We start from the raw sequence: 26,783 nt of genomic DNA, 5'->3' as shown, positions 1-26,783 counted from the left end.
AAATGTCAGTAGTTGGGTGGAATATATTGGAAGGAAATGAATTAGAAACTGGTGTTGTAGAGGAAGAAAAGGAAGTAGAAGAGATAAAAAGGGAGATACAATTCTGAGATCTGAATTTAATAGAGCATTAAAAGATTTGAATGGCAGAAGGGCTTCTGGGATAGATGGGATACCTGCAGAATTAATGCACAATGCAGGTGAGGAAGCGATAGATTATGCAAACTGGTGTGTAATATTTAGAATAAAGGTGAAGTTCTGTCAGACTTCAAAAAGAGTGTTGTGATGATACCTAGAAAGCAGGAGCAGATAAATGTGAAGAATACAGAACAATTAACTTAATTACTCGTGCATCAAAAATCTTAACTAGAATTCTATGTAGCAGAATCGAGAGGAGAGTGGAAGAAGTGTTAGGTGAAAACCAATTTGGTTTCAGGAAAGTATAGGGCCAAGGGAAGCAATTTTTGCGCTCAGATTAGTAGTAGAAAGAAGATTAAAGAAAAACAAACTGACGTACTTAGTATTTATAAACTTAGAAAAGGTATTTAGTAATGTACACTGGAATAAAATGTTCAGTATTTTAAAAAAATTAGCATTCAAGTATAGAGGTAGAAGAACAGTTACTAACATGTACAGGAACCAAACAGCAACAGTAACAATTGAAGAACATAAGAAAGAAGCCATAATAAAAAAAGCGAGTCCAACAAGGATGTTTCCCATCCCTGTTACCTTTTAATCTTTGCATAGAACTAGCATTTAATGATGTTAAAGAACAATTTAGATCCAGAGTAACAGTGCATGGTGAAAAGATGAAGATGCTACAATTTGCTGTTGATATAATACTTCTAGCTGAGAATAAAAAAGATTTAGAAGAAACAATGAATAGCATGGATACAGTCCTACACAAAAACTACCGCATGAAAATAAAAAGAACGAAAGTAATGAAATGTAGAAATAATGAAGATGGACCACTGAATATAAAAATAGGAAGAGAAAAAATTATGGAGGTAGAAGAATTCTGTTATTTGGGAAGTAGAATTACTAAAGATGGACGAAGCAGGAGTGATATAAATTGCTGAATAGCACAAGCGAAATGAGCTTTCAGTCAGAAATATAATTTGCTTACAACAAAAACTAATTTAAACATGAGGAAAACATTTTTGAAAGTATATGTTTGGAGTGGTAACTTTATATGGAATTGAAACTTGGCCGACTGGAGTAACTGAGAAGAAAAGATTAGAAGCTTTTGAAATGTGGTGCTATAGGAGAATGTTAAAAATCAGATGGTTGGATAAAGTGACAAGGCAGTAAAATTTTTATTTACTGAAAGTACATGAATTATTTGGGTACTATTTTACTAAAAAAAAATCAACATCTATTCTATCCTTGTTGCCATATAAATTCAACTAGGTAGGAATCTGTCACTTATCAGAACGCAACCCTTTGCATGGTATTACATATTAAAAAAATAATTGTAACTTAAGAGTGGGAGTAAATTGAGTTTATAGCAGAACATAAGTAGAAATGTAGAGATGGTATCTTTTTTGTACTGAGGATTGAATAGTAGGACAGGCTTGTTTACACATTTTATATAATTTTTTGAAATTATGCCTATTATCAAAGATTTTTACAGAAAATTCTACGTAACATATTTTTGGTAAAAAAAAGCAATATTTCTTTTTATCAACTTCATAAATGATCTCAACCAATTATTTTTTTATACATATAATTAAAAATGTATCATAAAAAATATAAACTATATAAAAGGGCTTATTTTTGTAGTAGCTATAAAAAATATATTCAGAAGAGTAAATAAGAAACCGGCAGAATAAATTATATAGATATTTTTAATTTAATTTTCTGTGTATTGTTAATTTTTGTATATTTTTGTTTCAGGTATTCCTGTCAAGATTCTGCAACATTTGTGATGGTTTTATTAAATTTAGTTGCATTTGAAATAAAAATAAATTAAATGGAAGGTCAACTTGATAACTGCAAAGATTCATTTTCAGAATCTGATAATGACGATAATGAAAAAGTATGGGAAAATATTTTACTCATAATAGAAAAAACTTATGTAAAAAAAGTAAATATTGGCTTGGAAAGACCCGTTGAAGAAACTGATTTTGTTGAGCAGAAAGCTATATTAATTAAAAATTTTAATTTGTTGTATAAATTGCTTTGTAAAAATTTTAATGATAGTGGCAGTGGTAAGTTTTTTAATTTAAAGAAAACTTTAATACACAATGTTACTGTTAATTTATTGTTATTATGTGGTGAACATTTACAGAATGATAAGAGTGAATGGACCACAAGTGATACAGTAAAATATTCACAGTTAATCATTGAATTTATGTGCAAAACTTATTCTTGTCAAAACATCATTGAGTTATTAAATGATTCTAATAATAATAAATTGCTACCATTATTGTTTAATAAACTGAAACCAAAACTTTTGAAAGATACATGGAAATGTTTTCCAGCTGCTGTTTCATCTTATACTTGGATTGTTTTTAAAATTAAGGTTAGTATTATTATTTTATTAAGTAACTGTAAGGAAGATTTTTTTTATTCCAATAATTTTTTAACTGTATTATTTTTAAATTTGTTTTAACTGTAGAGCTAATTTTTGTTTTAGCGATTAGAAAGTTCTATATCTATTAATATCATCTGACAAAAAATATCAATTGTATTCAGTTTTGTTTTTTTTTTCTTTAATTCTTTGTATTATGTTTATTATATTCAATATAGAGTCCTTTTTCACTTTTCACTGTAACATTCTTCATGATAGTGAACGCCCAAAATATTTTAATAGCAGCCCTTCAAGAAACAAGGTACGGAATCGTGGCTGAAATGTATAAGAATGCAGGTGAAAATACTGTTCAAACATTTAACAAGATTATTATGGGAATATGGGAGAAAGACAGAGGAATGAAAGGTTACTTCAATTCAACCACTTCATAAAAAAGGCAACAAGAAGAATTGTTAGTAAATACTGAGGAATTTCACTGTTACCTACTACACACAAGATCCTCCTCTTGAAAATCATGCTCGCCAGATTAGAAAAACAAATAGATCCATGCATAGGAGAGTATCAAGGAGGTTTAGGAAAAGTAGATCTTGTACTGAACCGATTTTTAACCTGAAATTGATAATTAGAAAATATAATGTTCCAAGTAAAAATATAGTGGTCATGTATGGATTTTTTAGGCGTATGATTACATTGACAGAACATCATTTTTCAACTTACTGAGAACAATTTTTCATCATTGTATAACAGAGAATTTTGTGCAGGTGAAAAAACATTGAACCTTGTAACGTTAACCCTAACAGGAACAATATCAAAAATTAAGTTCAAAGGAAAAATCTCACAGCTGTTTAGCATTCAGACGTGTGTAAGGCAAGGAGAAGCCCTATCTCTGCTTCTTTTCATTGTGGTCTTGGAAAGGTCATTAATCTGTGAAGAAAAAAAATTATAAAAGTTACATTAGGATATGCTAAAGAAAATCTGGACATAGATTGTATCACTTTTGTAGAGAACCTTGCAATCCTAACAGAGGACTAAAAACTGTGGAGGAATTATTGAACATCTTGATGGAGATTGCTGAAAAAACAGGTCTGAGGAGGATATCAGTTCTAAAATTGAGAACATGGCCAATACTAGGCATTAACAAACCTCAGACGAATTAGGAAGATGGGGAAATTCAAATCTTGGTGAAGTAATACAGCTAAATTTATCTGATAGAAGGGCAATTAGGCTTGAATAAATAAACTGCAGAAGGCCTAATAAGCCTTGTAATAAAAAGAGAATATCAAGGATACGTAAGATTTGACATTACACCGTAGGTTTAGTCGGTCTGCAGAGTGTGTAATCTAAACCAAGAAAAGATTGATAAATTGGGTTGGCTTAAAGGAAAATACTAAGAAAAATACTTTTTTATACTATAAAAGTGTTGGTATAAATAATTGACAAGTGCAGTGAGATCCTGTTTTAACTTAACCACTCACAGTATATAAAAGTATTGCTATAACTACTTCTACCTCAGCCATTCGCTATTTAATCTTTTTGTGTATATGTAACACAGTTATGGTTTAATGAATTGTAAAAATTACCTTATGAAATTTTGTGATAAAATTTATATTTATTGGATAGAATGACAAGTGTAACAATTTTCTATAGAACTATATTTTAAAATTGTAGATACCTTTCTTGGACAAGATTGTTGAAGACTGTGGTAGAGGGGATCTCGGTCTTCAACTGTTGCAAGGCTACCATTGTTGAAAAACTGAACTTATGGTATCATCTCTATTCCTGATGTACCCTTCCTAGTCAATCTCTCTCTCTCTCAACGACAGTGCATTGGATAGAGTAAATTTGACTTACTCTTGATTTTCTCAGTACAAAATTAAATACTCAGATCTTATGGTTGTTTTCAATAAATTGTATTTTATTATAATTCTCCCTTCAGGCACATTATTTAAAAAAAATCTATATTAATAAAAAAATTTTATTAATTTAGTTTCTTTAAGGAGCAACTTTTTTTTAATTTGATTGAAAACAATGTATGTATATAATGACATACTTATATGATGATTAATATATTATATGATATATATTGATATATATTATGATATATTATATCATATATATCATAATGTATGCATAATTTGATTGAAAACAATGTAATAATGTTTGTAAGAACTATTTCCAATGTTATGTAGTAAAGATTAAATTGTTAAACTTTTTTCCTTTTTTTTCTTTTATAGTTCCCTAATATGGGTCCAGTGCTACATTTAGGTATGCCAACAACATTGATATTATTAGATGATTATGTAATTGCCAATAGAATAAATGGTCTCAATTGTCTTCACCATATAATTGAGAATGTTGTAAGTAATAATGAGGTTATTTTGTAATGTAAATAATAGCTTTTTTTATCTTAAAGTGCAAAAATTCATTAAAAAAAAATATGAAAAATATGTTTTTTTTATAAAACTGCTTAGTTTACTATCTAATACATGAACCAAATCTAAAAGTGTTTATATAATATAGTTTTTTGCGTTCATTTTAATTGTTTCCTGGTAGGGCTTTTTTTATTTATCTGATCCTTTATTTTTCAAAACTTGGCTAACTGTCTAGTCAAAAATAACAGACTATACAAACTGGCTGGCCAGCTTACTTTGAGCTTGCTTCTAACTGAATTACAAGTTTTAGTGCAGATGTCTACATTCAAAAAGCACTTAGTTTAGTTAGATGGCTGACTGTTGATCCATGTACAAACTGTGATGTGGGTATTTTTATCACTGGTGTCTGTTAGTTCTGCAGCATAGAGTTAACATCAATGTGACAGCAGATTGAGGTTTCAGTTCATGGATGCTGTAGTAATTATTCTTATTACTTAACCAGGTGGTAAGACTGGAGCTTCAGACCCAGGGCTCTGCTCTGCTTGAGTTATTAGTTTTCAAATTTCAGGTAATCCTAATGGTTCAGGTTCAAGTCCCTCTGATTAGTTGCTGGGTAAATATATCCTATCTATTATTTATTCTGTCTATCCTGTCTATTAGTGGGTAGTTCTGTCCTAATACTATCCCACGTAACAGTTACACGGTAAATCAGCTGTAAGTATGTAGTTACGTTATGGTAAATTGACCATTCCTAAAACTGGACCTTGAACAATATGGTGGAGATCCGCCTCCCAATAAAAATTTCTTGCTACCAGTAGGACACTGCTGGGGAGGATTGTTTTCCTCAGGCATTCAGAATACTTGCGAGACATTGATTTTTATTGGGTTATAGGTTGATGAAACTGTAAAGAGGTCATCTTGTTCAGCAGTTCTTGGACATCTGAAGAATATCCTATGCTCTTTCATGGTGACAGCTAGCAGTGTATCATTTTGTTAGCCACAGCAGGTGTGTTTTTGTGGTGTTGTCATTAGGGCTTAATAGTCCACACATGATAGTAACTACAATCAGGGTAGTTACTAGGAAGGAAAATGGTGGGGAAAAAGGAAATTGAGCTTTTAGTTCTCATTAAAAGAAATTAATATATATGTAACTACAATGAATGAGTAAAAACAATAACATAAACAAATTAAATTTATCTGATTTATTTTTTAATTAAGGTCCTAAAAGGTCAGTTTTATACATTGTAAAAAATATTTATTATTCATTAAAAATAATAACTGAAAAATGTAAGGTAACTATTTTCTGTTTATCTTGTAGTTTTATTTAAATATTATTTATGTGAAAAATGTTATTGTATATTCCTTTTATAATGTTATAAGATTTTCCAATTACTATTACTTCCTTATGAGTCTTGTAAAATATAGCATATGGTGTTCTATGGATATGAAATTTTGTTCTAAAAGGTCAATATATTGGCAATATTACACATAAAATATAAAAAATTATAGAATTATCAAGCATCTTATTTAATAGTAAATTTGGTAATTTGATATAAGTTGACCCTTAGTTGAACTGTTGTGATTTGTAAAGTGCTCAATCACATTGTTTTGCAGAGAATTACAGATTTTTAGATTCTTCAAATGATTTATAAGTGCTGAAGGATTTTAAATACTCTTTTATTTGCAGTCTTAATCACTCAATATTATATTGAGACATTATATATCTTGTTGATTATGTTTATTATGGTTCAAGTAGAACAATACAGTTTACACTGTTTTTCTTTATTGTTTTGTCATTTTGTTTTATTTTATCCATAGTTTTTGTATTTTCAAACATTCTATGTTCAACCTTATTTCTACTTTTTTACCTTAATTTCTTTGTTTTTTATTATTATTTTATATTAAAATTTTTTAAACATAATTACAGTGTGATCAAGTTAACATTGCATGCAGAAAAAAATGTTAACTAAACAGTTCTAAACCGCCAGTTGACTAGAATATGATGTCAAATAAAAACACGTTGAGTGTGTGTTACAGCTGTGTATATATTGAATATTAGGCATTATTTTCTGTTGTTATTATTACTATTAAATATAATAACCTTTTATTATTACTATTTCTATTCAATGTGATTATTAATATTTAATTTTGCATTATTTATAGAATTTTCAGTTATTATTAAATTTAGTCTGTGTTTTGTTAAATATTTTGAAGATGAAAAACAGGTAGATTATTTCATCTGCTTTAATTGTCATCTGTTAGTACACACTTTTCCCATACGTGAAGTTAAATTAGATGCACTGTATGTTAGTGTTGATCGCAGAACTGTGCCGGTCAATTCCAGATGTAATGTTTAGGTCATGCAGCAGTGTTATAAAATTATATATAACTTGACCTTTAAGCTATTTTCATTAAGACCAACAAATTTTTTTTTAAATAACTTTTTTAAGTGTTAGAATTATTTAATGATATAAATTTCATCTATTTTTTCCCTATTTGATTCTTGGGAACTGTTGGAACTCATATTTTTATTGTTTGCTTATAAAAAGAATTGTTACCTAATCTTTATTTTTCTTTAACTTAAAATATATATATGAGCTACTTCATCAAGCAAGCTCATTGCTATTGATAATTATAGTATTTCAATAACTGATAATTAATCTAATGTATTTGAAAAGGCCTTATTTGATTGAAGGTAAGATGAATCTTGCTTTATATGTGTGTGTCTGGTGGTTTATAAATACTAATTATAATTCAACACACAGGACAACATGATTAAAAAATTAATAATATATATATATATATGCAAGGGTCATTCAATAATTAGTTAGACAAATATTTTTAGTGAAGGAAACCCTTAATGTAGGCAATTGAAACTTGTGTAAATGTTAGTTGGCAACCTTGTGAAGAGTGTTAGTCAGCTGTTTGATTAATATTTACATAAACATAACCTCTAATGTCTTAGTTGCAGTGATGTGTCTGCTCGAAGAAAGTACTTTTGAAGAACAACATTCTGTTATCTGATTTTTACTTTCAGAAAGTATACAACTGTCAGAAATATTCTTCTATTACAACAAATAATAATAACAATTAAGAGCTTTATACTGACATGACGGACAACGTTAACATTATTTTTACCTTTTGATGATTAATTGTATTCATAGTTTTTGTTTTTAAAATTCATTTAATATATTAATTTGTGAAGGAAATAATTATAACACATAAATGTTCCTATGATGGATTAATATCTGAAAGCGCTCAGACATAATAATAAAAATAGTTGGTAAGTGGAAATTATTATATAATTAATTTATATCAATACCAACGGGGCATGATTAATAATAATAAGAAATATTCTCTCGGATGAACAAACAATACAGCAGAAGTTGCGTGAACCGTGGGAATTTTTACGTGTGGGTGGAAAAGTTCAAAAGTGGCCACAAAAGCATGACTGATGAGCACCGTTATGGGTATAAGTGTTGACCTTGGCATTAGATTCTTGTATTGATTCACTTATCCAAAAGACCAATGACTTAAAGTTGAGCAGATTACTGAAAAACACTGAGTAAGTGTTGGCACAAATCATTCTTTCATTCAAAACAAACTGAACTACCGTAAGACTTCTGAAAGGTAGGTTCCTAGGGAGCTTACCGTTCATCACTAAGCTGAAAGATTTTGCATTTGCACCGATCTCAAAAATCATTTCAGTGATGAAGGTGATGCATTTATGGACAGGATTTTAACTTGTGATGAAACTTAGATACACCATTTTGAACCGGAGTGCAAGCATCAAAGCATGCATTGGAAACATCCTGAATTGCCTGTCCATAAGAAATTCAGAACGCAACCATCGGTTGGTAAGGTCATGTTAACCATCTTTTGGAGTGTTCATAGTCTGATTTTCTGTGATTATTTGAAAGAGTAACTCACAGTCAACAGCCTATACTACTCAGCCATGATTGAGAAGAGAGTCAAGCCCACGTTGAAGAGAAAATGTCTGGGATGGCAGAGGAAAGGCGTGCTTCTTTGTCAAGACAACATTCTACCTCATACGACACAACTGACACTGGAAACTATTGGCAAACTGGGTTGGGAGCTCCTACCTCATCCTCCTTATAGCCCTGGTCCAATGAAAGAAGTATTGTATGGCATCAAGTTCAACAACAATGTAAAGGTAAAGAAAAAAGTACAAAACTGGTTTCGAGATCAAGATAAAGAATTCGTCGCTGAGGGGATAAGAAGACTCGTAAAAAGATGGGAAAAGTGCTGAGAAGTTGGTGGGGATTTCATGGAAAAGTAAACAAAAAATTGTATTTATTTAATAAACCATTCTTGTTGTACATGTATTTGTTTATTTAATTATTAAGTGACCCTGGTGTGTGTGTGTGTATGTGTATATACAAAATTTTGTAATAAAAATATTCTTTCCAAAAATAAAATAAACAAACAACATTTCTGTCATACAAGGAAGATTTAAATGAAAATATTAATAACAAGAATGATTTATATGCAAACATTCAATTCTTATTGAAAATTTAATTTTTCTACATAAAATAAAATGTTATTTGTTGGATAAGGATAAAAGACCTAAACAATTTTAATTTAAAGGTCAAATCAATATACATCATTGAAATAAAACATTAAGATAAAATTTAATATTAAAATATGAAGTAATTTAATGTAAACTAAAGCCTTTTTTTTTAATATAACAATACTATGATACAATCAGTATAATAACAGTTTGCAATTATAAATGATTTTATTAAACACACGCCCACATTGTATATAATTAATTCTATGAATTTTATTTTACGCTCGTTTATTTATTTTTCTTGTCACTTTAAATCTGGACATTAAGTTGCTATTATTAATATTATTGTTTACTCAATTGTTTTTTGTTTAATAATTTGTTTTTCAATCTTTAACAAATATTTTCTAAATTTTATCTCTAACCATTCTAAGATTTCATTTAATTGTCTGAAAATTTCTTATCACAAATATGTTTTAACTATCATTATTATTATTGTTTTTATTCTTTAATAAAAAAAATTATTTGCATTCTCTGTTATTTATCTGTATAATGAATCTTTTCCAATCACTATAGGCAAGGCTTTAACTTTTTACTGTAGAAGTCTGATATTAAAATAACCTTGCCATAAGTATAATTACTGAATTTATTGTACTGATTTTTAAGTATCAGTAATTATTGTATTTAGTTTACTTTTGTTATGTAGATGTAAGTTGTGCATTTAACATTAATTACACAAGGTCAGCAAGCAAAATAGCGTAGTTTATGTTTGGTTGAATTATATTGATTCTATGTACTAAAGAATCATACGTATATCAACTTAATGAAAGAAACTGCACAGTCTAAGCTGTGCAATTCTATAGTGGAAAATATCCTGTATAAATTAATAGAGCAACTTTGAGTTCATGATTATATAACTTTTTTTACTGCTTAATTTTTGTGATAAATAAATTTTTATTTTTATCACATTTTGAACACATCTATACAAGATAAATTAAAAAAATAAAACCAAATTATATGATAAAAAAATAGATTTGTTTAAAGTTCATATTAATTATTTAAATACAAAACACATGAAAAAATGTTACGTAAATATATTAAATATTAAAAATTACTTCAAAATAATTCACAAGATGCTACTGAAAATTATTTTGTACATGATTTTGTTTACATTGAATTGGATGCAAAAAAATAGGTTTTTTTAAATGTTTAGCTAGCATTCTTTAAAAATTAATCAACAGAGATTGTTTTCGTAAAATAAACTATTTTAATTATATTTTTAATAAACTGGTAAGAAGATTTATCAAACGGTTAGGGATTCTCTGTGGATGCAGTCATAAGCTTTCTTGAAATCTACAAATGTTATCACCATGTCTCTGTTTCTTTTCCTGTTGTAATCCATTGTTAGCTTGAGACTTAAGATCTGGTCTGGCCAGCTCCTCCAGGGTCTGAAATCTCCTTGATATTCTTCTAGTTCTTTCTCAAGTAATAAACCGATCCTGTCGAGGATGATTCTTGAAAAAATTTTGTTTGTTGTGTTTGGGAGTAAGTTTCTCCTATATTTGTTAGGGTCTGTTTTGTCCACTTTTTTGTGTAGTGGGTAGATGAGGACTTTTGTCCAATGTTCTGGTAGTTCTTTGATCCAGATGTTGGCAAGCTAACAGATATTGATGAAGGGCGATTTTTTTCTATCTTCCTGCATATTTTCAAATCTCTAAAAGGTGTGATCTTCTCCCGTCACTTGGTAATACTTCATCTTACGCAGTGTTTGCTAGAGTTCTGTTATTGTGAGAAGGTTGATGTTTTGTTGTTGTTATTGGGGTGCTGATGTCAAAGTTTAGGAGTTCTGTCAGTTTTCTTGCAATTTATGGGTTTGTTGAAATATTTAGCTAGGATTTCCATATTGTGATTATTGTTGTGGGCCAGATTGTGGTTTCCATCTTTCATTACTAGGGTTGGGGTTCATATTTATAGAATTGTTTTTTGAAGGTTTTGAGGTAGTCTGTCGACTGCATTTTATTGAATTCTATTGACTTTAGTGTATCTTTATGGTGTTATCTTTTTATTTTCCTTAGGGTTTGGGTGATTTGATTTCTTTGTTTTACTAGATTTTGGAAGGATGTTTTTAATTTTTGGGTTTGGTGTAACAGCAATGCTTGATGTCTCCTCTCCTTTTTTTCGTTGCATCCATTGTTCCGCTATTCATGTTTTTTACTGGGTTTTATTGGGCCAAATTCTTTTGCGATTTGTTTAAGGTTGTCGACTATGTCTTCGAGTTTATCTGTGATTGTTATTTTTTCGGTTGCTTTTTGGTGGTTTTCATTCTTGATTAGTTTGGTTGGGTATATTTTTCTTTTAGTTTTACGGGCTTTGTTTTGTTGTTTCCTGTGGGTAGTGAATTTAAGTTTAATTTTGACTACATAATGATCTGAGCCTGTGTCTATACTTCTGAGGACTTTTATATTGTAGATCTCTTTGTGGTGACATTTGCCCATGAAGACATGATCTAGTTGTATTCACCTTTAGTGTAGTTGGGGTGTCACCAGGTTCAGAGTTTTTGTAGTGACCTTTTTAAATATGTGGATTTCAAGATAAGGTTGTGGTTTCTGCAGAGATTGTTCCATTTTCATTTGTTCCTTTTTTGCGGGCCATTTTCAACAATGTCACAGTATCTTTCTCTGCCTAATTGAACGTTGAAGTCTCCGATTACTTGTCTAACGTGATTTTGAGGATGTTATTTATGGTCTAGTTGAGTAGGTCCCATAACTTTTATGGTTTATGGTTTTTTGGTGATTTGTGTTTATTATTGGTAGCATAGGCATAATTATGGTGTAGATTTTATTAGATGCTTTTAGGGTGAGTGTTAAGATTCTTGGAGATTGTGACTTGAATTCTTGTATAGAGTTTATTATTTTTAGCCTGTTCCAAAGTGTGGGATACTTTTCATCATTCTCTTGCCAGATATACCTTTGTACAGCCTATATCCTTGAGATTCCACAGCATCTTGGTTACTGTATCTTTATTTTCAGCAATCTGGTGATGCAAATTTTGTGTTGGTCCGTTAGGTCAGTTATTACTTTTAGTTTACCAGTCTTCATGAGCAGGTTTCATTGTATGTGGAAATGTAGGTGATTTACTTTTACTGGATTTTAGAATATAATTGTTTATAATATTTAATTATTATGTTTTTATAACATATGCATACAAATTTGTTTTAATGTGCAAAATGAACTGAATGAAATAACTGTTGATTAAATGAGATTGATGATTTTTGTGGCATGTTGTGGAAACAAACAGAAAATTTACAAAATATTTAAATAGTCTTATGAAATGAATAAACTGATAAAATGAGCATGACAGTGGCGAAAAACATTAGCACCAGTAATATGAAATAATTTGATTTAAGTAAATACCACAAAATCTTTTAAAATTTAGAATAATAAGAACTGTCAGTTTACAGCGATAAGAAAGTGATAAATGCATTTAGTTATTATAATATTACAAAAAATAAAAACTTCTGAAATTTTAATTTAATATTATCAGATTTCTCAATATTAAAACAAACATTTAACCACTTTTTACTAATTATGTATTTGAAATCATGTCATTAAACTTTGAATAACAATTTAAATAAATGAGTTAATTTTGTAGTACAACTATTTATTAATCATTAATCTAGAAAAAAAATTAAAAAGTTTTGACTCAAAATTTTCATATGATTTTCATATAAACAGTATAAAATGAAATAGAATAATACAGTCAAACCTTTCTAAATTGATCCTCCATTATGCAGATACTTCCCTATTCAAAAATTCCTTTAAAAAATGCTACATAATTTTAATAAACAGAAGGAAAATTCAAAATTTTTAGTTCTTATGAACTAATGTTTTTCTTTATAGTAAACATGTTTAAATGCAGGTATCTTTATAAATACAAAACAGTGATGTATGAGTGATGTAGGTAGAGCTGTTGAAACCTTGCGTGCATGCTAGCAGTTCATTTATCATTGAAATATTTTATCACTTTGATTTCTGTTTTCTCTATGAAAAACAAATTTGTTTTTATTCTCTCTAAGATAAATCTGATTGCTCTGTGAAATCAGGAGCAACAGTTATTACTTTGGTATTGTTTATGAAATCTTTTCAGAGTGTAAAATCTATTTTCTTTACAGCAAGATGTTCATGACATTTGGACAATTCTTCCTGTGGACCAAGAATTCTTGTCTGTGTCTGTTTTCTAATATCTTTTTAATATTTCTCTTTTGACAAGGGAATATTTGGTAATCATTTTCCATAACTTTTTCTTCTGATTGACAGTTTCTCTTCAATAGATTAAATGTATTTCTGGTCATGTTGTCTTCTATCATAGTCACTTAGCTTACTATCTTGATGGACTTAATATAAATTTTATTCGCCTTATATACTAGCTAAACTATTTTATTATCTTTTTCTTTTTCCAAAAGCCATTTATGAAAATTGATTTTTTGTCATAATAAGTCAAGTAGTAGTTTTTTCTTATCTTTAGAATCGGGCTTAACTTAAGTACATTGCTTCATAATCATTTTTCTCTTATAGAGTCTGTTTCAAAATCAGACCAAGTTTTTTTTCTATTCTTTTCAAGTATTTCTTATTACAGTTTGTTCTGGATTTTTATTTTCAAATATTCCAGCTACAAGATAGTTTCAGAACTAAAAGACAGCTGTTCTTTAAACAAAATTTTTTTAAAAAATAATTTTCTTTCTATTTAATAAATATCCAGTGTTTGAATTTAATGTTGTTCGTTGAATAATAAAAATTTTTCTTTTGTCAAGCATACATTTGATTTATCTTATATGTAATGAAATATTGATTTTCTTAAATACGAAGTATAAATAAGATATAAAAAGCAATTAATTAGTTTTTAAAATGCATTTTCTAAGAATTTGGTACAGTTGTTTCAGATCCATTACTACAAATTAAGTTTTATTTGGTGAGTTTTGTGAAGTATTTTTGGTTATACAGTAACCTGATGTGAATTAATTACAGTAATTATGATTGTTTTACTTTACATAGTTTACTTTATTGTTTACCTTACTAGATTATTCTTTCCTTTAGTATTTTTCTTCTGCTGTTATGTTTTGTATTTTTATGAGTGGTTTTGGATTATTAGTTACATATTACACAATTGTATCATGATACATATTTATTTTATGCTACTCTTAGGATTTTGCGAATGTCAGTAACACACTGTGAATTTTTTTTATCTTTGTAAAGTATTTTTATACCTTATTCTTAATGTATATGTTGCAGTCTGTTCAACTAAGTGAACAATAAGCAACACCCCCATGGCACAATGATACATATGACATGTAGATGAGGTGTAGTTTTGTACAGACTCAAAACAACCATTGGTGTGGTTAATTAAACCCCAACCATCAAAGTATACTGGGGTATCCAGTGTCTAATATGTAAATGAATATTGTCACGTGTTTGCTGCTCGATTAGCATATTGAGAGACTAACAATTTATTAGTTTAAGAACATAAGTAAGACAAATCAATAATTAACAAATAATAACAATAGTAATCACAATGACAACAATAATAATAATGAACAGCAATTACATACAAAACAGAATTTTAAGTAATCGTCAGGATTTATTTGCAGTTAGTTTAATATGGAAAACCTGAATTCAGTCCCATTGATAAAAGACATTAGCATGACCGCTAATCTTAACACTTTTAACTACTAGTCTTGCATTTACAACAATAGTACAACAGATAAGACTAGTATAAAGTTTTTTCACTGCAAATACTTTTGCTGTTCACAAATAAAACTACCCTGACAATTTATGAATGAAATTTAGTGCATTATCTCTTTCACTTTTAGTCTAACAGTAACTCAATGAACCATTTTTTGTTTTCATGTCTGTCTACACTAGAATTATTTGTGACGTCACTTTAATTGCTTCGAACATGTACACACTAGAAATTCACTCCTTCATTGACCTCCTCGTAGAATACTCTTGCTTCAAACAGTCATAATAACTCCTTGCTTAGAACATTCCTGCAGAACTCATTGTAGCACTGTCTTGTAAATTCTCCTCACAGACTGACTGTCAACTTGTATTCTTAGAGTATTTATCCTCTTATCCTTTTGAACTGCAGGGTCAGACCTAACTGGAAGCATGAGAATGATCGTCCACCCTCACATTTTCCCCATGAGATTCCTACGCTTGTCTGGTAACCCCTGTTCATTGAGCAACATCTGTTTAGTTGTGTCAGCGAGCAGTATTACAAGGACGATTGTTAAACAGATCTATTAGTTTGACTAAAAGAGTTTTTTTAGTCCCTTTCTGGATTCCTCCCATTATTGTATCTTTTACTACTTTCTTCTTAATTGGTAGGAATATGTTATGTCAGTCTTGTTACAATATAAACTTAGCTATCTTTTACTGGGATTTGAACCTCAGAACCTTTGACTTTAAAAATCTACTGTTAAACAAGTGATTTGCAATGAGTTACCACTAGACCAGCTAAGTGGGTTTTTGTAAAATTCATATTACAAATTAAAAAATATTCAATTTAGTAGCAATATTGTATAAAATTTAGTAAAATAACAGTTATGCATTAGATTTTTTGTGTTTATTTGACTTCTTTATATTAGAAACTTTTCTAATTTAAAAAAAACTGTTGGTCCTGGAGGTCGGTTCAGAGAGATTTGGTGTAATTAATTTGTAATTGGTATTACATGATATAGAACATTAATCCCAAGTGAGCTCTCACTCCTTGCAAGAACTGACCAGCAAATCTATACATAATATAACAGGTACTGTTTCTTTTTATGTACACCATAACATCAAATTTCTCAATATGAGTAAATTTCAATTTAACGAGATCTTACACTTACTTTTATGAAAAAAAGTGTGTTTCATACACATCACACAGAAGGGAACAGGATATGTGTGAGGGCAAGGCAGAATTGGTTATTTTACAAATGGCAGGGGACACCTGAGGCTCACTTCTTAGCTATACGTTTAATTGACTTGGAAAATGGATGGATTAATACAGGCATAATATGTATGATTTGGAAAATCAGGCATATCTAATACAGTTACACATACTTGAATCCATCTTTTTCCGAGGTTTAAACATAGCTTATTGCGTGCTAAGTTTGCTTGGTCATTTGTTGCTACTTAGAATACGATAAATGTTGGCATTAAGACAACCAAAAAACTCCCAGAAGTGAAATTTATTAGAGCCAGTATTCCTGGGTCTAAAACCAGAATGGTGTGGTCATCGATAAAGATCATGTTCTAAATTTTCTGATGATTTTTTGTTACAGATTTAGAATGGAATAGAAACTGATGTAGATACAGTTAAAAAAGAAAAAAAAACACATATTTACCAAAAATGTCTATATAGGTATATAAACTGATTGTAAACCTTACAAATAATTAAAATCTAATGTTTGATTAACACCATTACAGCATAAATCTTATTTCATTATAGATACTGCTGGTTGTTATCATGAAGATAACATCAGTTTCAGTGATACATACTTATCATTATTGTACCTTAAAACTCCTTTACTGAATTACAGAGCTATCTATGAAATGGCCATCATTGTTAAATAACTCCAAAGATAAGGATCCTTTTTCTGTTGCTTTCACTCAGAGGTGGTGTAGAAAAAACCCTCTTTTTAATCAAGAATGTTTTCCTCCTGCTTTCTTTTTTCTTTACTTCTCCAAAGGGGTAGTGCAGTTATTATAATATATTAAATTAACCATATATGAGATTGGGTTGGTTTCATAAAAACATACAACTGTGTTTTTGACTATAAGATAATAGCAATTTTTTATGATTATTGTATCTGAGACAAATATTCTATGAGATTTATGGTTAGTTGGTATGCTAGTTTGTATTAAAGGTGTAAAATATGTATATATACACACGTACACACACACTTTATATCTTAATGAAGGAAAGATTAATTTATTAATACTTTATTTTCTATTTCAGACTAAAACCGAGCTATCATGGTATTGTGAAGGTGAAATACTTTATAAGACACTAGAACCGATGATGTACAGTCTAGAACCTAATTTGCTAAATTCTTTAATCAATTGTTTAATTACTGTATTAAGTAAAATTGTGTCAAATGAGGATAAATTAAAGGTAAGTGAATTTTAATTGAAATTACTTAATCCACCTGTCCATCATATTGATTTACTTTGTTTGATGCACGTGTGTTTTTTACACTTATTCTAATACCAGGCATTATTTGTTTATTCTAAATTATTAAAAAATGTAAGCCTAATTTGTTTTTATTATTTTACAAAACTCTTCCTTGAACGTTATACTGGTTCAAGTAAATGTTTTGAACAATAATATTTTTTATTGTTATAAAATCAAATTATTGTTTATTAAGGAGAAAATGAATTTGCTGTTGCTTCATTATTTTTTTTTTTTTTACCTAGTACACTTCACCAGTGCTTTTGAGGCTTTTCATAAATAATAGCTTATAATGGCATTGATGAGATTTAAATCAACATTTGGATTGATAAATTGTAGATGCACTTGTCTTTTATGTAATAAACTTGACTGCATTCTTTCAGTTAACATTAATATATTTTCTAAAAAATTTTAATAATGCTTACTTATCAAATTTAATTAGAATTTAAACAGCTTAGTCTTAGTTCTCCGATTATTGGCAACTACCCTTTAAGTTTGAATATTGAATTAAAAAATGCATTTTAAAACATGTACAATCTTTTAAAAATCTAGAATGTGATACAATTTGGTTATGATTGAAATATTCATATTAATTTAAATTATTGTGCAGTGTGTGTGTGTACACACACACACAGTGTTTCTCAACTACTGAGCCCTGGAATTAATTATACTGGATTGCAGGAGGTTCTTCTGGAATTTATTTTAGTCTTCTAAGCATCTTTCATAAATAAATATTTTATAATACAAATATTGTGAAGAAACTAATATTCATGAATATGTTAAAAGCTCCAACCGAGAAAACACATACATAATAATATCTTTGCAGAAAATGTCATTGACTAAGCCATATGTTTTTAAGCGTGCAAGTATTCATGAATGATTAGGAATATTTAGACATCAGAATATTTCAACATTCATGAAAGCGAATACCACGGCCATTACGACTGGTCATAAAAATTACCTGCATCCCAAATACAATAATGGGTAGTATCATCTAATACGTACTCCATTTTCAACTAACAACTACACTGAAAAATCAATGCAATAAAATTTCTGTTCTCAAAATTGATTAAAATGACATTTTTATTGTACATGTCAGTAACCAGTCTGTGAGGAGATATAAAGAAACGTTTTGTAGTGAGTAAAACTAAGGCAGTCTGTATCTGATTCTTAAATAAAGTAATACTTTAGCATGTTTTCTTACCTAAACAAGTTAAATTTAAAACATTAAGGTACACATACAACAAGATTGAATCATTCAGAAAGAAACTTTGCTTAACATGATTATAAAAATAAGTAAAATAAAAAAAAGAAGTAATGAAATTTTTTGGTTGTGCTTAGGTTATTTTTTGGTGGCAGCTGATATTTTTTTCACAGAATTCAGTTTCAGATATTATTCGAACCCAGTTGAAGATGTCGATTGAATAGTACTGTCTCAAAAATAAGGATCTTCATAGCACAATATGTGGAGTGCATACCCCTTTCCCGCGAAGAAACTCTTCAACTTTTGAATTATTGGACAAAGGCCAGGAATGTTTTTTAATTCTCTGAGTAATTTGAATGGAAATTTATTATATACATATTCATGAAATAACAGCGAGATTTCTTTGTTTCACCTATGTATCTTTCTGAGACTGCATTTTCTGTCATGTATTTGCTTAAAATGAGAGAGAGAGGACTACCTGCGACATTCAGAATCCCTCCATTTGGGTATTACTTCAATTTATTCCAGAATAATGGAAAGAATACAGCAAAAAGAGTCTCAGTAAGCTAATCATTGCCTTAAAATTTAGTTGTAAATTCATCTTTATAAAGGCTGATCATATATATTATCTGGTCAACCTTTAGCAATGCAATTTTTATAAGTTGTTAAGGATTGTTTGATTTATGAGATGAAATTAAGAACATGGAATGAAGAGATAGTTACATGTCTCCGTGGAATCACATTAATAAAATAAAATGAAAAGAATGAGATTTATTTTTGAAAAGAAACAAATTACATCACTGACAATAGAAGAGAAGTACAACCTGCTGAGAAGACATTTATTTTATGCAGATATAAAAGAATTCTTGCAGCTGAAAAGTCTGATACTGAATCCTTGACTGAAGAAGAATAAAGAGCGCATAAAGAATGTTGTAGAAGAATGCTCCCAACCCTGCCCCATAGGGGAAGACATTCCCCTTATGACGCTTCCGGTCTCTACACCACACCCCTGTTCTTAGCCCTGATGGGCTTTAATGGGAGTTGTCTTTCACCCTCTAACTTTTTACATCTCATAGTAATAAGCCAGGCCTCTTTGGGATGCCAACGATGTAAATGCCTCGGTATACATCTACATCAGCGATTTATAAACTCAGCTTCTGCCATTGCTGCAGGCCTCATTCGGACATCTTGAATGTCCTACATCGTTTGTCCTAACATAAAATGAATAAATGATTTTCAATTATTAGTAATAAATTTTATTTTTCTAGATATATTGAACTATGTTTGGAATTATTTAACCGTAAACTTTCTGATTTTTCTAAAAGGTTTTCACATTGATTACTATTTAACATTTTTTTCTTGATAATCATATTTTTTTCTAATTTTACGTATCTTGACATTTGTGTGTTTTCTCATAAAACAAGGAACTCGGTACTGTTGTGCACAGCAGAGCTTAGTTGAGAATGATATTTGGACTGGTACTTTCAAATATTCTTTCATTTTAAAATTATACTGCTTTATTATATACTGTAATACTATTTATAATTTGGCAGTTCATTTCGTGAAATTTTTTTATCGTTTTTAAAACAGGTTATTAATCTCTGTTACTAAAATACAAGTAAGTATTCTTCAACACAATGTTGAAGAAATTATAAAAATGTGATTCTAGGATAGAGTATTTGACCTTCTTCATTCTTTTGCTCGGTTTGGAGTTGTTTACAATGATAGTGTATATTATTTAATATGTGCTTTTGTTTATCATCATGATTTATTTTTTATGATGATGGTTTGGTGAATCTATTATATTTTTGTGAAACTGTATCATATCATTTTTGACTGGGTGTTTTTATTTCTTCAAAGTATTAGTATTTTACATACTTTTTAATCGTTTTTTTTTTTTTATGGTAGTTGAATATTTTTATGTTTAACATTTTAGTTTAAGTTTTTATTTTATTTTAATTTTGTTGTTGTCTTATTAGCTTTTATTTTTTATTTTATGTTTCATATTTTTGTTTTCTAAGCAATGAGAACTCGGAAATTTCTTTTGCAAAAAAAAAAATGTTCTGCATTCATTATTTTTCTTTCTCTTACATCATGTCATGCATTTTTGTTTAACTTTTTTATTGATATTTATTGTTATTAATTTTTATAGTGGACACATTATGATGATGTAATGAACATTTGGTTACCTTCCATTGAAATGGAGCAAAAATTAGCATTTAGGTCAGCACATATGGAATCTCTTTCAGTTTTTTTACAGTCAATGGGTTTAAGTTGTGTAAGATGGTCAAAAAGACTAATAAGAATTTTTGATGAGTATGCTGCTATACCTATTGATAGAGAAAATTGCTTTAAAGTAAGTACTTAACATCTTTTTTTAATTGGTGTCAGTTTATTTTTGTGTTTTAAGAAATCCTGTACTTAAATTGTATATTTGAATTACAAGATTGTATTTTAATTTTATTTTTTCCACTTTTTCCTTTATTTGAAGTTATACAATTTATGAGTATTAAGTTCAAAAAATACACAGTAAAATTCTATTGGCTAAGTGTATCTATAAAAAAGTATTTGCCCTGCTTGCTCAATTATGTTTTTTAAGATATATTGTTATTAAAGTGAGCGTGAAATTATAATATTCAGTTACTCTTATTGAATGATAGAATTTTTTCAAGAATCCACTTTAGTTTTTAATGACCATTCAATTTTAATTCTACTTGTCAAGAAAGAAAAAATTGTTTTTAACATGATTGAATTTAGTTCTGACTTTAATTTCTGATGTTAATTGTTATCTTATGAATGTCTTTAATTTTGGTGCAGTACCAAATGTAGTATTTCAGTTGTAATATCTCATAAGTATTTTACATAAATGACACATTTACATTTAAATTTGACAAATTGTAGGGTGTAAATTGATTTTGATCAACTATTTCTTACAATTTGAAATAGAAACTATTTCTTACAATTTGAAATAGAAACTATTTCTTATCTTTATATACGTGCTTTATACAAAAAAAAGGTAATAAATAAGTTAATATGAGCCTAAATTATTGAAGTCATTGTACAGTAGTTGTGCACATACAGAGTCATTGTACATGTGTGTATTTTTGTTTTCTTACTCCAGAACATTTAAATTTTATGTACTCTAATGTGACTTGTGTTACTTTGTCTTGTATATAAGTTTTAGTATACTACTGTAATTTTTATTTATTAAAAAAGTGATTTGTCACAATTTTACATTCACTAACTACTTGGCTGGTGCAAAGGTTTGTGTTTGTAAATCATCTAGATAATTTTTGTTTTGTCTGTGTTAAATATAGCCAAAGAAAGACTACTTCTAATTTGATTAAAACAACATGCAAGATTTATTTTGATAGTACACTGTAGGATCAAGAGAAAATAGAGGCTCTTGTTATTTGCTCATTGTTTCAGTTACTCAAACTGAATGCCTTAAGGGATATCAGTGAGCGAGCCATTTGTTATACTGATAATATGAACTGAATTGACTGCTGTTTTTCTCTGATTAACATATTTGTTTATTCTTTGAAAAATAGAAACTTCATAAAATATCTAAATATGTAGAAGAGCTCCAAATGCCCTCTCTTCAGTCGAACTGAGGTAGAAGGTCAAGAATCAGATGGTATAGAGAATATTGAAGACTTTCATCCTTTTGTTTGGTAATAAATCCTCTCATTTAATTCATTAAGATGAACTTTGGTTCAGTTCATTGTTTTAGATGCTCTCAATGATTTAGTTGGTTTGAAGTTATCAAATCAACAAGCTGAACTTCTGTTGTGTAGACAATAATATGAAATCTTTTAGAGAAAAAACCAATATTAATATGTGTAGAACCAGAAATAAAACTCTTTCAACATATTTTATTTTAAAAACTTCATTATAATTTTTGATCCACTTATGTTTATGACTTAATCTGAAAGGAAAGTTTCTGTAATACTTCATGGTTTACTTGATGAATTAAGGAACCATTGTTATCTTTTTTTTGTCTATGAGGTAGTCATGATACAAAAAGTCATTACCAATTAAAGGGCCGGCTACTGCGACAGAATTTTATTGCCAGGGAAATATGTAAACCCTGATAAAATCATAATAGTGCCCTGGTTGACATAAAGCTTGAACTTATAAAAAAGTTTGAAGATTTTTCTTTTGGCTCTAGACAAAGTTTGACCAAGAATGATAGAATTGCCAACTGCGCCTACCGCGTGGAAGGTCTTCAGTAATATCGTGGAGTTTTCTTGGCAACAGAAGGATGAAAAATATGTTGTATTGGTAAATAAATTGTTTATGATGTAGTTTTAATTAAAACTCCATTTCTTACATTCTTCCTTCCTTGTTCTATATAATTTTGTCTCTTATCAACAATGAGCAAGGTGAACATTTTCATCAGTAACATATTTTGATTACCAGCAAATGGGCTCCTGGAATTATGTATGATTATTATGGTTTTGGTTTAGAAGTAATAAATTAATCATAAATATACATTAAAAAAAATTGATCATCATATTTTAACAAGTAAAGGTAAAAATTTTCCATTAGTAAGATATTAAAAAACTGTTATTTTTATTATTTCAGTGGATCTATATTTAAAGAAATATACATCTAGTTGATTTTATACAAATAGATATTAATTTTATCAGACAGTTTAATTTATTTGTTATATGCATTGTGAGTAAACATGATCTGCTTTACCATGTAATTATGATATTCTTTATATCAAAAAATTCTGATGTGGGCCCCACATGGCTTCTTTGTACGCCTATTATACACATTTTTTTAAAATGAAAAGTACATAAAAGTTTACTTCATTAATATCTTCTTATATTTTTTTTATTTTTATTGTTATTGAATTACTATTTATCGTAAAACTTTTTCTTACAATCAGAGGTTAATAATTATTAATAAAATCAATATATTAACATTAAAAAAAAAAAGGGAGATGAAGTCTGATTTGAATCGATGTGCCTTCCCCCTTGTAAGATATAAATTCAGAATGACCAACATAAAACCGAACCAGTAATGTAACCGCTGCAGAATCGTTAGGTTATGTTGGAATGACAGATAAATTAAATAAGAAAAACATAAAATGTAATTTAAATGTATTTACCTTATTGTTAAAAAAGATGTTCAAAATGACTACCCTGGACATTGATGCACCTTTGTGCTCACCTGATCATATTGAGAGTCATCTGACACAAAACATTGTTGTCAATTGCGTCGATTTCTCATTGAATGTTCACCTTCAATTCATCAATATTGTGGAGATTAGATGCACAAACTCTCCTTTAAGTGGCCCCAAAGGAAAAAAATTGCAAGTAGGCAACTCTGGGGAACGGGAGGCCACCATCCTCTGCTGACAGCTCGTTCATTTGTGAAAGCTGCATGAACGCAATCCAGTGAAATGTTTGTTGTATGACATATTTCTCTGTCTTGTTGGAAGAAGCTGTATTCTTTTTCATTATCAGTTAATTGTGCATAGAATTCTTTGAAAATTGTGAGGTAAACTTGTGTATTGACAGTCCAGTCAAAAAATATTGGTCTCGCTATACGATTACTGCAAACGGCACACCAAACACTAATTTTCTTATCGTGAAGTGGACACTCAAATATCTCATGAGGATCTCTCACCATCCAATACCTGGTGTTCTGTAATCAACATGGCCATATTAAAGAAACCATGCCTTGTCTGACATGAAATATTACATCAGGTCTATCTGTCCACCAACAATGTTTTCGAGAAACCAGTTGCAATAATCAAGTCATTTCAGTTTGTCTGTCTCCTTCAGTCATTGCATAGTTGTAACATAGTATGGTTTCAATTTTAATTCATGAAGGATTTTACAAGATGTGTATTTAACACCAGATTGTTGGGATAACTTGTGTAGTGATTTTTTTTGACTGGCAATAATTGTTTCATTATCGGCAATGGCCTATAGAGTCCTAACAGAAGGTTTTCTATTTCATTTTGCATTTGAAACCAAACTAGTTGTATGCCATTTTTTAAATAAATTGCATATGCTATGCTTCGCTTGGATACAGGCATTCGGAAATTTTTGTACAAATACTTGACGTGATTCTTCAAACAATCAAGAATGAATATAGGCATCAACTATTGCTATCCTCTCCTGGATTCAATAACACATTTTACACAAACACAACTGCACTTACAATACTACACTGCAACAAAATGTATACTGCACTGACACGTAACCACCTGACAAATGGCAATTATAAATAAGAGAGTCTTTCATAAACAGTGTTGGGTAGTGGTTTTGTTACGGGTTTGGATTTGTGTTGCTGACTGTATTTCATTAATTAAAATTTCATTTGGCTATAACTCTAGAACCAATGAAAATAAGCACATTTTATGATATATCGTTGAAAAGCTCTCAAAGAGGACTTATTACTGCAGTTAAGAAAAAGTCCAAAATCCAAAAAAAAATCAGATTATGGACTTTTTTTGGACACTTGGTTCAGTTGATTGCAATCAAAAGGAGAGGTGCAGAACTAGATTTTACACCAGTCTTAAATCCAAAATTTCAACATCCTACAGCTAGTTTTTGAGTTATGCAAGATACATATGTACGTATGTATATACATACATACATACGTACAGATGTCACACCGAAACTAGTCAAAATGGATTCAGGGATGGTCAAAATGGACACTTCCGTTAAAATCTGAAATCTGAGATTTTTCATGATCACAATACTTGCTTTACTGTGTAAAGGAAGTAAAAACATTGACATTGTTCAGTAATTCTGATAAAATGTTTGAATACGGCAACAAAATTAATTAAAATCTCCATTAAAAAAAATACCTGATACCTGAAGATAATTTTTTTTCAACTCAATTGGAAGAATTATGAAAATTGGCCTGTGTTTACTGCTTTTGGAAAATTTCATGATTTCTTAAATTTTTTTTTAATAATTGAAAATCACTTCGAAAGCACAAGTTTTTAATTTTAAAATGTAATTTAATTGATGGTAAAATTGTACTGCACCTGCATTTTTGAATATCCATCAAAGTATATTTATTCTTTGCCACTCTTAATCATTCTAGATTTAGTTTTAAAAGTGTAGTCAGCTTGTTCCTCTAGAATAACATTATTGACCAATAGTTTGCTGTATGATTTTTAAAATATATTGGTTTTGTTTCTCCTGTTCCAGGTAATGTATACATTTATATCAGTGACTTGGCCAAGAACATCCAATTATTTTGATGAAATAACCATAATAATTCTTAAATCATTATCTGATGTAATCGAGGATAAAGATTCAAATAGTGATAATCTTAACAGTAATACTGTTGTAAATTCAATAGTTGAATGTTTAAATATTCTTAACGATATTGTACCTGATGAAATGCAGAAATTATCTTGTGACATTAACAACTGTGAAAGTTTAAGTGATTTGTTCAAAAGTTTTTTTAAATCAAAACATTCATCGTAAGTAATGTCAGTGCCATTTTACATGAGGGTTTATTAACTTTGTAAAAATAGTGAAAGAGCAAATTGAAAAATACTTTATGTTATTTATTTTCTACTTTCTATTCTAAGTTACTTTTAATTATCTTTTATTAACATTTTGTTGTTGTTTATGAGTGTGTGAATGTTTTTTTTATTTAATATACTGGGTTGCTTTTTTATCATTTTAAGTTCTTGGACGAGACAGTAAACTATTCTTATCTACCCATTTGAATAGATTGTCTTTTCTCATCTTGCACCCATTTTCCTTCCTTATCCTTGATGCCTTCTTCCCCATTACCAGTTATTTGGGTTACCCCTGACCCTATTAGTTTTTCCTTGCTGAGGATAAATAGAGAGAGGGCTGTCTATGGATCAGTTTTGTTTTTTTTAAGTGCTGGACAATAAATCTAATGGTGAAGTGCCTATTGGATAAAGCTAATATGACTGATTCTGCAGTA

At 29.2% G+C, this 26,783-nt stretch overlaps 1 protein-coding gene across 12 annotated transcripts in view; it reads left to right on the top strand.

The window, feature by feature from the left end:
• LOC142327934 (TELO2-interacting protein 2-like) overlaps positions 1 to 26,502 on the top strand; it is a 79,317-nt gene extending 52,815 nt beyond the window's left edge. For 11 of the 12 annotated variants that reach the window (XM_075371318.1, XM_075371320.1, XM_075371323.1 and 8 more), the window contains 5 exons: positions 1,894 to 2,521; positions 4,765 to 4,887; positions 17,429 to 17,584; positions 20,998 to 21,201; positions 26,027 to 26,502. In XM_075371318.1, coding sequence (XP_075227433.1) covers positions 1,970 to 2,521; positions 4,765 to 4,887; positions 17,429 to 17,584; positions 20,998 to 21,201; positions 26,027 to 26,308 — 1,317 coding nt within the window. In that variant the 5' untranslated portion in view covers positions 1,894 to 1,969 and the 3' untranslated portion in view covers positions 26,309 to 26,502. Of the gene's footprint in view, positions 1 to 1,893; positions 2,522 to 4,764; positions 4,888 to 17,428; positions 17,585 to 20,997; positions 21,202 to 26,026 lie in introns of those variants that run through there. The other variant, XM_075371325.1, reaches the window with a different exon arrangement.
• Positions 26,503 to 26,783: the final 281 nt, after the last annotated feature.

The sequence above is a fragment of the Lycorma delicatula genome, chromosome 7 (genome assembly GCF_047948215.1).
Source record: "Lycorma delicatula isolate Av1 chromosome 7, ASM4794821v1, whole genome shotgun sequence".
In the NCBI taxonomy this organism is placed as follows: domain Eukaryota; kingdom Metazoa; phylum Arthropoda; class Insecta; order Hemiptera; family Fulgoridae; genus Lycorma; species Lycorma delicatula.
Note: the sequence above shows the minus strand (reverse complement) of the source record. Positions and strands in the feature narration are given on the sequence as shown.